The sequence below is a fragment of the Choloepus didactylus genome, chromosome 22, assembly GCF_015220235.1.
Source record: "Choloepus didactylus isolate mChoDid1 chromosome 22, mChoDid1.pri, whole genome shotgun sequence".
In the NCBI taxonomy this organism is placed as follows: Eukaryota; Metazoa; Chordata; class Mammalia; order Pilosa; family Megalonychidae; genus Choloepus; species Choloepus didactylus.
In genome coordinates, this window is record NC_051328.1 from 31672566 (window position 1) to 31689419 (window position 16854).

The 16854-nt window shown below is 36.2% G+C and overlaps 1 protein-coding gene across 4 annotated transcripts in view; it reads left to right on the plus strand.

Moving 5' to 3' along the window:
• Positions 1-7351: 7351 nt before the first annotated feature.
• The window catches only part of CNTNAP4 (contactin associated protein family member 4), a 293265-nt gene continuing 283762 nt past the window's right edge, over positions 7352-16854 (plus strand). For all 4 annotated transcript variants that reach the window (XM_037815806.1, XM_037815809.1, XM_037815808.1 and 1 more), the window contains exon 1: positions 7352-7525. In XM_037815806.1, coding sequence (XP_037671734.1) covers positions 7441-7525 — 85 coding nt within the window. In that variant the 5' untranslated portion in view covers positions 7352-7440. The remainder of the gene's footprint in view (positions 7526-16854) is intronic.

A 16854-nucleotide genomic window follows, 5' to 3' on the forward strand; every position in this document is an offset into this window, starting at 1 on the left:
AGAGTTGCTAAGCCAAGTTGACCGAGCTGGAGGAGGGCTGGGTGTGGCAGGAGGATGGGAGCAGCCCCAGGCAGGAACACAAGTTCCTCCTGTTCTCAAGTGAAAGTCAGCAGTGTTTCAAGCATACATGTTTCTCAAATTGCTGTAAGTCTTTGGTTTCCAGCATGCTGAAATAGTTGTTTTTGTCACTCTCATCCAGCTTTATAGTTGCTTTTTAGGCAGAGGATTTGACTATAGCTAGCCATATTTGGCCATAGCTGGAAGAAAGTCAATTCTTTGATGTACTTTTTTAATGCTACTAGGTAAAATGCACACATGTAGAGTGTACATTTGTTCTTCATATGGTAACACCAAATATCTATATTATATAAAAGAGAAAAATAATAAAATGGGAAAGGAATTATTAGAGGCATACCATTATTTTAAGAACAAATTGGTCCATTTAAAATTTAACATGATATTATGTTGAGGGAAAATATGGTTATATTTGCAGTATTTACATATCATTTTCTGTAAATAAAAAGTGCAACCCATAACTTTTAACCTCAAGGAACAGTGGATGGCTGGGTGAAAAGAACAACTGGCAAAAAATGTATGTAGTATGAGTCAAAATGAAAACAACACCAATTTGTATAAATATTTGTCTATGTCTGTTGTTTATTTCATGGATCAAGAATCAGGTGTGATTTATCTGAGTCCTGCCCAGGGTATCTCACAAGGTTGCAATCATATTAACTGCCAAGGTGAAAATAGTCTCAAGATATTGCTTCCAGGCTCTCTCACATGAGGTTGGCAGGATGCAGTTCCCCATGGGTTGTTGGACCAAGGGCTTCAGTTTGATGCTGGTTGTTGGTTTGAGGCCACCCTCAGTTTCTTGACATGGTTGTCTTCTCTGTAGAGCACCTCAACACATGGCAGCTGACTTTATGAAAGTGAGAAAGAGTGTGGCAGGAAGAGAGGGGGAGAGGGAGGGTGGGAGAGTCAGAGAGACAGGGGCTGTGAGCCTGAGAGAGTGCAAGCAAGATAGAGGATGGAGGCTGTTTGTAACCTAATCTTGGAAGTGATATCCCATCACTTAAAAAAAAAAAAATTGTAACAGACTTTATTTTTCAGAGTAGTTGTAAGTTTACAGAAAAATTGTTTAGAAAGTAGAGAAAGTTCTTATAAATCCCCTCTGCACATGACTTCCCATGTTATTAACATCTAGCATTAGGGTAGGACAATTTTGAAAGGTGAATGTCTGTGCAACTGGAATACCAGAAGGAGAAGAAAAGGAGAACAGAGCAGAAAAAATGCTTGAAGTAATAATGACCCAAAATTTGCCAAAATAAATGACAAACACAAAGCCACAGATCCAGGAAGCTAAAATAAAAAATACCAAGCACTATAAATAACAAAAAAAAAAAAAAAAAAAAAAAAAAAACTAAAATAAATGCAAGGAAAAATAGAGGAAATGAATATGTCTGTATCTACTGAAGAAATTTAATCAATAATTAATAACTTTCCAAAATAAGAAAGTGCCAGGCCCAGATGATTTCACATTTGAATTCTCAAACATTTGAGGAAGAAATAATAAAAAATTATACATAATCTCTTCCAGAATACACAAGCAGAGTGAATATTTCCTAATTCATTTTATGAAGCTATAATTACCCTAATGCCAAAACCAGTGTTGTGAAAACACCACAGAACCAGATGGACTTCCAAGGAAAATTTGGTTCGGATGAGACCACATACACAACCAGAGAATACGTAAAAGTTTGCTATTCTGCTCCAAAGCAGATCTGAAAGTAGCTGAGAGGGCAGGAAAAGGGGATTGGCTGAGGTATTTTACGGTGGTTGGAGTGAGGTCAGGGTGGGGGATACCTGTGCATGTTTAAAATTCCCACTGTGACCAAGGGAGAGAGTACCTGGGCTTTCCTATCAACTTGCCAAAATATAGCCAGAAAAGAAAGAGGGATGGTTGAGACTTAAAAGCTGCCAGCCGCCAAACATAAAAAATTAGAGTCAGGCAATTTAGTATAACCAGATAAAGATATTACAAGATGAGAAAACTACAGAACAACATCTTTACACACATGTAAAAATCCTCAACAAAATATTGGTAACGTGAATCCAGCAATAGATAGAAGAATTACCCTTCACAGACCATTGGGGTTTACTCCACGCATGCAAGTCTGGTTCAACATTCAGAGATCAATTAATGTAATCTACCACATCAACAGGAAAAACAAGAAAAGTCATATGAACCTGTCAAGTGATATGGAAAAAGGATCTGACAAAATTCAACATTCATTCATGCTAAAAGCCCTCATCAAACTAGGACAAGAGTGGGGACATCATTAACCTAATAAAGAACATCACAAAAAATCTATAGCTGACATGGTGAGAAAATGGGTGCTATCTCCCTAAGATTGGGAACAAGGCAAAAATGCCCTGTCACAACTCCTATTTAATCTTGCACTGGATGTCCTAGCTAGTGCAGTATGACAAGGAAAGGAAATAAAATGTATCTAGATTGGGAAGGAAGGAATTTTTTTTAAAAAGGACATTAAGTAAAAACTAAGGAAACATGAATAAAGTATGGACTTTAATGATAACGGATCAATATCAGTTCATTAATTGTGATGAGTGTACCATTCTAATGTAAGATGTTAATAATAAAGGAAACTAGGTGTGGGAAAATGGAAATTTTCTGAACTAACTATAATTTTTCTTTAAATCTAAAACTTTCCTATAATGAAAAGTTTATTTAAAAAATGAAAAAAAAATCATTAATGACAATACATTCAATGTATAATACATGACATTTTAATCAGAATTATATATAAAATTTTAAATAGTTGCTATTAAAAATAAATAATATTTCCTTTTAAATCTTCTTGAATTATGCAAAGTATATAATATATGCATATGTATAATATATGTATATGTATTATAGATACATGCACACACACAAATATGCATATACTTGCATAAATTGTTTAGGTTAGCAAGAATTCCAAAGTTTCTTTCATGAAATTAAGGGAAAGGGGGTAAAGGTGCAGTACAGCACAAGCAACATGCAAATCTTTCTTTGTTACTATTCTTCTGAAAAGAGCATCTGGTGTTGCCTATAATTTTTATCTTCATTTGCCAATTAAATCTTTACTATGGAAAAGTTGTGTCAGGTGAGACATTAATAGAAAAAGTGTATTGCTAGAGCTTTGGGTGTTTGTAAAGTTACAGAACTCAGTACATGTGCTATTATCAAAGTCATCAGTTAGACTATTTATAACCATGCTAATTAAAAGAGAAAATCAAAACAGTAGCACTTGGGGCAATATAAAATTTCGTTTATGAAAAATACATTTATGTTACAGAATGTCAAATCCCTTAACCAAAATTAGTAATACAGAAATACAACTAAATACCATTAATAAAATATTAACACCCTAAGGGTTCAAACCTAACAATGACAATAGCTGTTCTTTTTTTAAATGCAATTTTATTGAAATATTGTCACACACCATACAGTCCATCCAAAGAATAGCTACTTCTAAAGATGTTTCCTGGCTATAGTATAGAGAACATCATTTATATTCAGCATAAAATATTTGCAAGGGAGCTTTTGGCAAAAATTTTATTGCCTCTATTATATTTTAGTTTTTAAAAAATTACCATTTTATTTCAAGACATCAAAACAAATCAAATTTTAGTGTAAAAATAACAAGGAAAGATTACTTGGGCTTGAAAGGAAAACATGCTGAAAGAGAAATATAGATAAAGTAGCTGCTCTTTGAATTAAAAAAAAATGAGGGAGTTGTATGCTATTCTCTTTCCAGTCTTCGGATGTACCAGCCACCTGCATGTGCCACTGTGGTAGGACTCAGTTCTCTGGCAAGTTGTTTCAAGAGGAAACGGAAGGCCTGTTTTATCAAATTCCAGCATTTTGTTTTGATTTAGAATGTTTTCTCAGGCAGGGTCTAACTTATGATATGTATATGCCAAATCCCAAACTCCAGCCCTTGTTTTTTTTCTAATTCAGTGGGAAATTTAAGCCCATATGCATACACAGAAGTGATTCATGGATTCTGAATCAGCAGCATGGAAATGTGTAAAATTGGGTCTCTACACTCTTCTGATTTTTCCCATTCGGACTTGTGTCTCTGACCTCATCACCATCTGGTGGGGATGGAGAAATGAACCACAAGCCAGTAGGTCTTGGGGCCCAGCCTTTTCTGCCACCAGTGGGTCATGTACCTCTGGCAAGTCACAGTTCCTCCACTTGTCAGATTTCTCATCTGTGCAAGGTGGACAGTAGTCATATGATTATTACAACATTGATCATGTGCATTACTTAGCCTCAGTGCACAGGTGAGGAAACCTGGATCAGAGGTGATACGCAGCCTGCCAATGGGCACACTGCTGGCCTGAGGGGAGCCAGAGCAGACCTGACCTCAGCTTGCCAGACTCCAGGGGTGCCTGTTGAAGCCACTATGCTCCCCAGTTAGAGGCTAGTAAGTAATTAAGAGTAGCTATGTGCTCTCAGTAGGGGTTTGTCATGCCTTAGATATCAATGACTCTTTGACTTGCCACTATTCTCTCTTTTTTTTTTTTTAATAAAGGAATTGAAGAGCAAAGTCACTGAACCACTTAATTAAAAAAAGAAAAAAAGTGAAAGCTGAATCCTTACCCAGGCCTTTCTGCCAACCATGACCGGCTTTCCACTGTGTCACATGGTCTTTGCCACTTACTACCTCTCTGTGGCCATCAGGCAGGGGCAGATTTTGCAGTGATTTGAATGCTCAAGTCTTCTGTTAGTGCCAGTCTCCAAGTCATGCCATTACCATAGCTCTTTGATATGCAGAAATCCGTCTTCCATGGCTGTTGTGATAATTTACACATTGCCCTGAGGAAGTATTCAAGGGCAGTGAAACTGTTTGGTATGATACTGTCATGGTGGATTCATGGTATTATGCATTTGTCAAAACCCAAAGAATGAACCCTAAGGTAAACTACAGACCTTCATTTCTAATAATGTATCACCATTGGTTCATTAATTTTAACAAATGCACTAAACTAATGAAGATTTTAATAATAGGGGAACTGTGTAGGGGCTGTATGGGAACTCTGTTTTTTTCCAAGCAATTTTCATGTAAACCTCAAACTGCTCTAAAAATAAGGTTTATTATTTTTAAAATCCATTGTTAATAGCTATTATGATAATTTACACTTTGTCTTAAAGAAATACTATTGCCATCAGATGTTCAATTAATTTTTATTTTGATTGTGCACTGATCTACTTTAAAAATGTACTCCCTAATGTTTTATAGGAACAATAAAACATAGAATTTTAATAGGACGACAATGTTTATCTTATGCAGTGCCAGAAACCCTGTTCCTCAGTAGAAGTCATTGCAAATGGACTTAGAGTTTTGCAGATCAGGATGCTAAACCCAGCTGCCTCTCCTCGCTGTCATATTTTGGACATTGTGCTTAACTTCCCCATCTCTTCATCTGCTAAAACAGGTACAATGATATTTTCATTAAAAGATTCCAGTAATCATTTGATAACATACAGCATATAGTATGTGGTCAGTAAAATTTAGTTCCCTTCAGAAATTACTTAATATAAATTGTCAATTTGTCTCTGCTTTTGCTTAACACACTATATTTGAAAATAACATAATCAGGGATGTAGGTCTAGGGATACAGAGTAAACACTCAAGCAATAGCCAGCGTTTCTCCTGCTGCTTTTTTCTAGGGCCTCAGGTTTTCCCTGCCATTAACAGGGATCCAGGAGGGGGCATACTCTGATCTGAGGGGCAATAAGTCCTAAGGAAGATGGCAGTAAAATGGCGTCAGAAAAATGGAGTCCATTTTTATTTACTAACTTGATGGCCTTTCAACTCATTTAAATTCCCTGTTCTTGTTTTCTCATCTATAAAATAGGAAAGGGAAAAATATGTATGATGCTTTATTTGCATGCAAGAGCTAAACAAATGTGTTTTGCTCCTATGATTATCAGGAGGATGCTTCTCTCTTTTGCCCATCTCTTTCATTCATTCCCTAGCAAGGAATGTTGGCATTAATGGCTTATGTTTCTTCCAATACGTACTCATCATAAGGTGCTTGAGAACTCTAGGATTCCCATTCTTATAAAATCTAGCATAATATCAAGTTAAAAATCTTGACATTTATTTTAAAAAGATTATCCTCTGTGACACCATGTGATATACTGATATACTTCTCTTTGACTCCCCAATATCATTTATATATTTTAATATGCTATCCAAGAAATAGTAGTAATCATGGATTAGCCATTAGAAGAGTAATTTTTCTGAAGCCGTTGATCTTCTGAATTCAAGTTTACTCCTCTCTGTAGCTTAGATTATTTGAATTACATCTATATATTATTTGAATTACATCTTTATATACATCTTTGTATTGTTTAGGGATGGTGTGTGTATGTGTCTGGATGAGGGTTTCTCTTTCTTCAGTATTCTATCATTTTTCATTTGGGGCCTTTTGGGAATTGTTCTTAAGGAATTGGATTGTAGAATGCTACTCCGTATTCACCTTATGATGCATTCATCACAACAGACTTATCCAATGCTTCTACTTGGTGTATTTGTACTCCTGATGCACTAAAATAAGAAATGTTAATTTACCAGACTCTTACCAGATGATTTTAAATATCTGCTAAGGAGGAATGTCTGTTTCCATGTTAAGAATTTCCATAATAAAATGCTGGCACCATAGCTGAAGAGGATGGTTTTATATAAACAGAGAAAAACAATAACAGCAAGAATTCTCCCTGAGGACAGTTTTAGCTACAATTTACCAATGCTGCTTAGTTATTTCTGTCTTATTTTATGCTCTTGTTTTGAAACATAACACAATTTTACCTGGATGCCCCCCTGATCCCCACCCCGGATAGTCAGGACTCGGTTCAGCACGTTGGCCGGCTCCGCCAAATGCAAGCCCTCCAGAGAATCAGGAGAATCAGGAGGCTCTTCTGCCTCGCTCCCCGCACCCGCACCCCAACACCTCTGGCGGGGAGAAAAGGGTTAAGGATTACTGGAGAGGGGAGGGAGCCCCAGGAAGGCCGCCCTGCAGGTCCAGCTTTCATCGCAGGCGCGCGCTGAAGCTCGGAGCTGGGCGGTGAATTAGGAAGGGGGCGGGGCTGCTGCTGCGAGGAGTGGGCGTGGCCTCGGCGGTGGGGATGCTTGCTGGAAAAGATGCTGGGTGCTTCTCACTGAAGGAGACGGGGCTCTGCGCCTGTGAATGTGTGTGTGTGCGCGCGTGTGTGTCAGAGAGAGAGAGAGAAACAGAGAGAGAGAGAGAGAGAGAGAGAGAGAGGTGTTGAAGACCCTGACATTGCTGGCAGAGGAACTGAGAACAGGACCAAAGCGCACAGAGATACTCAGGATTTTGGGGGTCCCAGCGAATGCTAACATGGGGTCTGTTGCCGGAGCTGTCCTCAACACGCTACTTCTGTTAGCTACTCAAAATTGGAGCAGAGTCGTAGCTGGGAATTCCTGTAAGTATACAGCAAATGGTTTAAAACTTGCAGGGGGCCTGTCTGCAAAACTTTGATTCTGTTGTTTTTATGGTGACTATTTGCGACTGGAATTGCTGCAAGGCATATTGCTGTAAATGAAGTATTGCTTAAATATCCTGAACATACGGCTGGGTTTACCCTCGTCCTTCTTCTTGGTCATAATGGTCAAAATATGCAAAGTGCCATTTCTCTTTTTGTCGCTGAGCAGAATCCTCTTGTCTTTAAATATTCATTGGGAAAGCTCAAGTTCTAACAAAACATTAAATTAGCATATTAACCAGGGAATAGCCTGCAAATGTCTTCGTTTCTCCCTTTTTTAGGATGACTGAATTTTATTGGAATTATGTCTAACAGGAAAACAACTGGCAGACTTTATTTTATGCTGTATTAGCTTAGATTTCTGAAGTTTGCGATTTGGCAGGCTAGTAGCTGGCTGTATATTTAAAATGAAGATGCTAGGCTAGTAACTGAAATGTACTGCAGAATTCAGGAGCAGAACTGGTGGAGGCAAATCTCAATTTTAAGAGCTGGTCCCTCACTACTAAAGAATGAGACTGAGCTCTCCTGAAACCAGGGATCTAGCTCCTGCATTTTGCTTAAAGGAGAAACATTCAGGTGATTCTGCAAAAGTGGTGTACTTTGGTGGTTGAATTTTTAACTTCATGAATTTGTTATTGAATGTTCTGATTTTGAGTTTAGTTGATTCAGGGAAGATTTATTAAGATCTTAGTTATCATCTAAAATAATTTGACAGAACTCCCTTTCAGCCACCTTTTATTAGAGATGGAAAAAAGTTTTAAAAGTTTTATTTGGATTAAAAACTCTAAAAGGGGGGATTTCACCATCCTCATTGAAGGATAACCAAGTCCTGCAGATACAACTTTTGATCTCTTTCTTGGGTTTTAAAGGAAAAGTTCACCTGCTTTTCAAGAAAGGGTTAGCAGGTCTGTTCAAGAATTTATGTCACTGCTGTATAACAGTGAGGTTTGGATTTGGGGGACAGGCATAGGCCAGTATTGGGGCATTTGCTGTAGCACATGACTTGATTATATATACTAAAGGGCTCCGATGTAGGGAGAACATTACAAAAGAGCTTACCTTGGTGATCACAGTGGCCATTCAACCTGCAGGCTGCATGATTCCTTGTTTCCATTCAGTATCCACTCACTTAATGCCACAGTGTATCTCTCACTGTGAAAGAAGGGAACCTGACTCCAGATGCTGCACTAGGCTTCAGATTCCATTTTAATTTGGCTGTATGAGAATCCTATAAACCCAATAAAATGTACGTCTTTTCTCTTAGTCAAAATCTCTGAATCCTGTAATTGTGGCATGTAACAAACATTGCAAGAAACAAACACCACTACCAATACACAGACACACTCAGTTATATAGAAGAGCTATAAAAAGTAATTCCATCCTCCAACCACTGAACTTCAACAAAAAAGGAAGGCACTAGAGGTCAGTCTTACAATGTAAAGCACATCATTTCCAGCCTCCTTCCCTTAAGCAAAGTAAAGCTTAAGTCTGGCCTAGGCTGCAGTTTTGTCTTCCCAACATGCTGCTTGTAGTTGGGCTTACAAAATATCCCTATGAATAGTTGGGCTAGTAGTTATTTATGTTTTGTTTGTTTTCTTGAACTTTAATAAAAGGTGTAAGATGCAGATAGATATTAAATAGTTTTGTTTGTGGAGTATCTTCTTAGTAAAGGACAGGAGGGCTGCTGAGGAGTGAGAGCACACTTCACATCTGCTTGGCTCTGCTGGGCCTCCAGCTGACACGTAACATTTCAATCCTGGGCCTGTATTCTTTAAACCTTGGTTTGTTCCAGAGGTAGTTTAATGCTCTTCTAAACATTTGTTAGACCTATACAACTGATATAATTTTAAATCACGAGGAACATTTAGATATTCAAGTTGGAGTTCTTGGTTACTGTATATGTTAGGAGTTCGTCAAGTGCCAAAATGCGATTAAATGACCTCATATCATTAAAGCTGTGTTGCGTGAATTCTTGTTAATATCATTTTCACAGTATGATTTGTAACTGTAGATATAATAGAAAACATTTTGTTCCCCAATTTATTTTCATTTCTCAATGTTTGGGTAGTATTTTCTTCTTGGAAGGAAGCAAGTTCTGAAAGTTTAATGTCTCTTATTACCAAGTTGTGGTAGGAGTGCTTCATATGTTTTATCCTTTTAAGACGACAATAATAAATAAAAGTGGATGAATATTTGCTAGCAAATGAGTGTATGGAAAAGAAGCCATCAGCGTAAACATTTTAAAGTGTTATAATAACTCCTGTAAATCTTCTGGACAAGGCTTTATAAGGCTTTATATTAGCAAACAGTGAATCAGTCTTGAATACCAATATTAAATCAGGGAGAACTGAATATAAATAAAGAAAATTAACAGTCTCTCTGTCAGGTGGACACAAAGGCCTTCTCTCTTTATTTACAGCTCATTTGGCAGGAGCAAATCCCTCATCTACTGAGTTCTAGGCTGCCATGTAGAACTTTCAGGGGACAGGGCTCTCTGTAAACCCTGAATAGCTCAAGGATTAGGCATACTTTATTTCAAATGTTAGTTCATCTAATTAATCAACAGGCAAATTTTACATTGGAAGGCTTCTGTGCAAATACATATATACACACACACCCCTATAAATGTACATGTATATGTGTGAGTGTGTGTGTATCTATGTGTGTTTGTGTACATAAATATGTGTGAACTATTACATTCATGTGTTTGCTCATTTTTGGTTGTCCTGCTCACTCCTCATGTGTCTGAAGATGAAATACAATGAATGGATCATATTCTTCACCCCCTAGTGCCCTATCTGACATTTCAGAAGTGGGGAATCAGACCCAGGTCTCGTCTCTTCTTTCTGGTCAGGATGAATTTTTATTATCTATAGTCACTCCTTTGATGAAAGTTTAAAGGCAGATCCTCATAGACAGGTTTGCTTTTTGAGAATCTGCATAGGCTGTTGTTGGTTTCTTCACTTGCTAAGAAGAGATGCTCACTGAGAAGGGAGACATCTCTTTATTCATTTATTTTATTTAATCTTTCTTTTTAATTAAAGCAGTTGTAGGTGTACAGAAAAAATCATACAGAAAGTACACGGTACCCACATACCCCTACCCACACAGTTTTCCATATTATTAACACTTTGCATTAGTGTAATGCCTTCATGACAATTAATGAAACAGTGTTATTATAATTATATCATTAACTATAGTCCATAGTTTACCTTAGGGTTCTGTCTATGTAGTACAGTCCTATGATGTTTTCTGTTTGTTTGTTTTTATCCTGGTAATATATGTACATTCTACATTTCCCACTATAACCACTTTCAAATACACAATTCGGTGATATTAATTACATTCATAATGTTGTGCTACCATCACAACCATCCATTAACAAACCTTTTCCATCACCCCAAGCAGAAACTCTGTACCAATTAAGTAAGCATTAACTCCCCATTCTCCACTCCCAGCCCAGCCCCTGGTAACCTGTATTCTAGTTCCTGACTATATTTTAATCACTCTTATGAATCCACAGTTTTTTTTCTGCACATTAAGGCATTGTGGGGAGGAGGGGCTGACTCTACAAAAGAAGGAACAGATCTGAGTAGTAAGGCAGGTCAAAGTTTTAGTTTTGTGTTTACTCTTGCAAATCATGCGATGGAAGACCTCTGACCTCAGATATACTGGACCTTACTCTAATAATCAATTATCACCAAATAGCTTATGGATGACTTAATTAGAACTTCTGGCTGCATTCTCTCTTCTCTCTAACTGAATTAAAGGATGTATTTTATATCTGCCTTGAAATAAGCTGTAAAGAATATTTTGAACTCAGCAGTAGATGGAGATGTCTGCTGATGGAGATGACTGCTCTCATCGGCTCTGGGATTAAACCTGAATGCAACTGCACTGATTCTCAAATTGCAAGATCTTACACTTGTAATTCTTTCTGGAAGCTTCCTCTCACCCATTTTCCCCCAAATTTCTTTTACATTAAAAAAAAAAAATAACTAGAATGCAACAGTAAGGTTGTGATAAAATACAACCATGTGATGCGATGCATATATGGCTGACTTTTAGGTATAAAGATATAAAGATGAGCATACACTTTGATTCACTTTTTGAATAGCGATGCTGATATGTTTGTATCCATTTCATACATTCTCCCCACTCCCTATTGTATCCCAAATCATATCTAAGAAGGGTAGCCTCCATCTCTGAGCATAATGTAATGCATAGGCCATCATGAGGATCAAACTCATGAACTTCACATTAGTTCTGGTGCTTACTCTAGGTAATAAACATTATTACTGTCTTCTAAAGTTAATTTCTGAATTTGTAAACCCTCCTTTCATTGTGGCCAGTGTATATACCAAGATTGAATTGCTTTACCTCTTCGATAAAAACAGGTTTATAGAATTGTATAATATAAATTGCAATATAATGTAATATTTAGCTCAGGGATCAGCAAACTATGGCCCATGGGCCAAATCCAGCCCATCCCCCTGTTTTTGTATGGCCAATGTGCTAATAATGGTTTGCAAAATCAAAATAACATTTCATGACATGTGAGAATTATATGAAATTGAAATTTCAGTATTATCCATTCTTCTCCTTAGTAGACCTGTGTGACAAAAATTTTTACTTTATTATTATTATTTTCAATTTCAACAATAAAATTTTGTGGAAATTGTTCTTCTGTTGTTAAATACTTACCTACATAATATTCTTGATATTTACTGAATATTTACTATATGGCCCTTTACAGAAAACATTTTTTGAACCCTGATTTAAATAATATACAAAGTTAGATAATGGTGGGATACTGATATTGTATGAATTTTACTGCTATGATAAAATATAGTCAGTGTTTTTGCACATAAACACATGCTTGTAGAGTTGTGATACTGAAGGGTATATGTTGCTAGGAACCATAAGAAAAGAAACCTCCATTTAGTAACTTTCTCATATGTTTCTTTTAAAGACTTTACTGTTTGGAACTCTTGTTTCAGTGAGCATGGATTATTTGTAAAGTTTCAGCAATTTTATTTGCTAAAGGGGTGCCTTCAATCCCAAGTAACCCTATTAGTATAAGGAGTTAAATAAAGTACATAACTAATTGCACCCTCGGTGTCTTGGATGAAAATTCTGCTGCTATTTCATACTTCCATGAATGTCAAGTATTCTCCTCCATCTGAGTCAGAAACTTGCATTTGGGATGGGTGATTGTGTCAGGAAAATGATCTTATAAGAAAAGTGTTCTTGACCCAGTGATTTTTAAAGCAGCAGCATCCCCAAAATTCTGAAATCAGCAAACTTTCTAAAATGAGTTGAAAAGTAGATTTTCATTAAGCACTACCCACTGAGAATTAATAATTAGGCAATTGCATTTCAAATACTCATGTCAGGGCAATTAATTTTTATGTAACTATCTTGTTCATTTGGAAGTGTATTTACTTCTAATTTCTAAGATTTAGTCATTGGCTTCATTTTTTCTACATTATATGATGTTTACGAAAATTTATTTTTTTTAAGTTTACATTAAATATATGGTGGGGCATAATACTTTAAAATTATTTTCATTAATATTCCACCATACAGGTTTTTCAAAATAAATGGCCATATGTTAAAATAATTTGTTTTTCATAATACTTTTTTTGATGCTTCAATTCTAATGAAGATTTCTAAGTCTTATCAGAAGACCAATTTCCAAATCAAAGATAGCCTAGGACAGTCTCATAGTGCTTGCTGAAATGGTACTTTCGCCGGGTTTCTGAATAAGAGCTATGACAAGGTTTTTGACCAGCCACCACGAGTATATGATTAGGGATAGGGACATTGGCTTTTAAATCTTTTACAATTGATATCAGTTTTGCCTCACAAATACAATTTTCTGAATTTAATACTATATTTGGGACTTTAATCTCTTTTACCTCAGATTAATCAGATTGAGACCATAACATTATCAACAACTGAATCGTATGGCGTTTTAGGTTGCCAAGTAATAGTAATTTCTCTAAGAATTCCCTTACTATCCTCTTTTAAATCTTTTCCTTTCCTCCTTAGTGATTGAAAGTTTATAGAATGGCCCAGGCCCTGAAAACAATAGGAAGAAGGAAAAAAAAATTATCCAACATTGTTACACAAATTCCAGTTATGCATTTTCAGATTTGAGAGCTGAATATTTCTGGTGAAATATTAAATAATGCAGACTGTGTGTTGGCTGGGAAATACTGACTTGGGAAAGTCATCTTTGGGATGATCCTTATCCCAGAATTTGTTCTCCAGGCAAAAGTAGCTAGAGGCAAGGAAAGAAGAAAGGAAAATAAACAACTTATTAGAGGCAAAACAAAACAAACAGAACAGTTCAAGCTTTCTGGAGAAGGAAAAGAGGAAAGGCAGCTTTTTCCTGGGGGTGAAACAATTGCACAAATAATGCAATCTTAAAAATTGTACCATATACCCTGAGCAAGAATCAGATGAAAAAGAGCTGAAAAAATCTTATCAGTTAAACATGGGCAATTCTAAAGGAATAAAAGAAGTTGAACCAAGTGTCAAGGAAGAGCCTTAACTCAAAGTCAATCGACATTAAAACTCTAGGCAAGGGAGAGAAACTGACCTATAGATTAAGCTCATCAAGATAATCAGAAGCCTAGATATCAGCCAAAAATTATAAGCCATACTAAGAAACAGTAAGATATGGCCAAGTCAAAGGAACAAATTAAAACTTCGGAGGGACATACAATTTTGAAAAAGTAATCAAAGACGTTCAAACAAACGTAATTCAATTAAAGGAGATAAAGGAAAATATGGCTAAAGAGATCAGGGATATTAAGAGGACACTTGATGAACATAAAGAAGAATTTGAAAGTATGTAAAGAAATAACGGAACTTATGTGAATGAAAGGCACAATAGAAGACATTAAAAATTCACTGGAGGCATGCAACAGCAGGATTTGAACAGACAGAAGAAAGGATCAGTGAATTAGAAGAAAGGGCAATAGAAATCTCACAGACAGAAGAACAGATAGAGAAAAAAATGAAAAAAAAATTAAGCAGCGTCTCAGGGTATTGAATGATAGCATGAAGTGCACGCACAAATGTGTCATGGGTGTCCCAGAAAGAGAAAGGAAAAGGGTCAGAAAGAATATTTGAGGAAATAATGGCTGAAAATTTCCCAACTCTTCTGAAAGACATAAATGTACATGTCCAAGAAGCACAATGTACTCCAAACAGAATAAATCCTAATAGACCTACTCCAAGACAGATACTAATCAGAATGTCAAATGCCAGAGATAAAGAGAGCATCCTGAAAGCAGCAAGAGAAAAGCAATTTGTCACGTACAAGGGAACTTCAATAAGATTAAATACTGACTTCTCCTCACAAACCATGGAGGTGAGAAGGAAATGGTATTATATATTTAAGGTACTGAAAGAGAAAAACTGTCAGCCAAGATTCTTTTTCCAGAAAAAATGTCCTTTAAAAATGGGGAGAGTTTAAAATATTCACAAATAAACAGAAACGGAGAGTTAATTAACAAGAGAACTTCCCTACATGAAATACAAATGGGAGTTCTGCAGGATGAAAGGAAAAGACAGGAGAGAAAGCCTTGGTGGGGAGTTTAGAAATGAAGATTATCAGAAAGGGTAAAAGGGTAAAAAGAGGGACAAAAATAAGGTATGATGTATAAAAACCAAATGATAAAGCAGCTGAAGTAAGTATAGCCTTTATAGTAATAGCATTGAATGTTAGTATATTAAACTCCCCAATCAAAAGATACAGATAGACAGAATGAGGAAAAAGGTATGATGCATACACATGCTGTCTACAAGTCTCATGTTAGACCCAAGGATGCAAACAGGTTGAAAGTGAAAGACTGGGAAAAGATATTCCATGGAAATAGTAACCAAATAAGAGCTGGGGTAACTATACTAATATCAGACAAAATAGACTTTAAATGCAAAACTGTTGTGAGACAAAGAAGGACTCAATGTGTTAATAAAAATGACAATCTACCATGAAGAAATAATGATCATAAATATATATGCAGCCAACTAGGGTGTCCCAAAGTACATGAGGCAAATATTGGCAAAACTGAAGGGAGAATTAGATGTCTCTATGATAGTAGCTGGAGACTTCAATATGCCACCCTCAACAATAGATAGATAGGTTTAAAAATTGAGACATACAGATAAAGAAAAGCCCCTACCCACAATTGGATGGGTCACATCTCCATGGAAACAACGTAATCAAAAGATCCCACCCTCAATAGGTCTGTCCCCACAAGTGTTGATTAAAAGAAAGTAGCTTTTTTGTGGGGTACCTAACAGAGTCAAACCAGTGAAGTGGATAAACAAAATGTGATCTATACACACAATGGAACATTATTCAGCTGCAACAAGGAATGAAGTCCTGATGTATGCGACAACATGGATGGAACTTGAGGACATGATGTTGAGTGAAAAAAGCCAGACAGAAAAGGATAAATATTATATGATCTCACTAATATGAACTAATTAAAATAAGCAAACTCATAGAATTAGTAACTAGAATATAGATTACCAGCAGATAGAATGGAGGTAGAGAATGGGGAGCTTATGCTTAACTTGTGCAGAAATTCTAATTAGGTTGATTATAAACATTTAGAAATGGATAGTGGTGATGACAGGACATTATTGTGAGTGTGGTTAACAACACTGCATTATGTGTGTGAATGTGGTTGAAAGGGGAAGTTTGGGGTCGTGTATGCATATAGAAGGAAAGATATAGGATAGAACATACTGCATAACAGTGATCCCGATTGTGGTCAATGACGTGGTTAACGATGCAAATATATGTATGTTATTTCATGAATAGTAACAAATGTTTGTCATAATTGTATGATCTTAATAATAGTGTTGTGTATGGGAAAAATACACCTAATGCAAACTATGGACTCTAGTTAACAGTAATATTTCAATATTATTTCATCAATTGTAACAAAGGTACCACACCAATGCAAAGTGTCAATAATAAGGGGTATTCAGGGACCTTGTCATTTTTTTACATGACTCGTATGTAAACCTATGACTTCTCTTATTTAAAAAATGCAATAATTTTAAAAACAGTATGCTAAATGAAAGAAACTAGACTTAAGTACTGCATATTGTGATTCCATTAGTATAAAATGCAAATATACATAAATCTGTAGAGACAGAACTAGATGAGCAGTTATGTCAGAAAAGAAAGATTAACATTGTCAGTTGAAGTTGTTGGGGTTTAAAAATTATTGAGAAATACA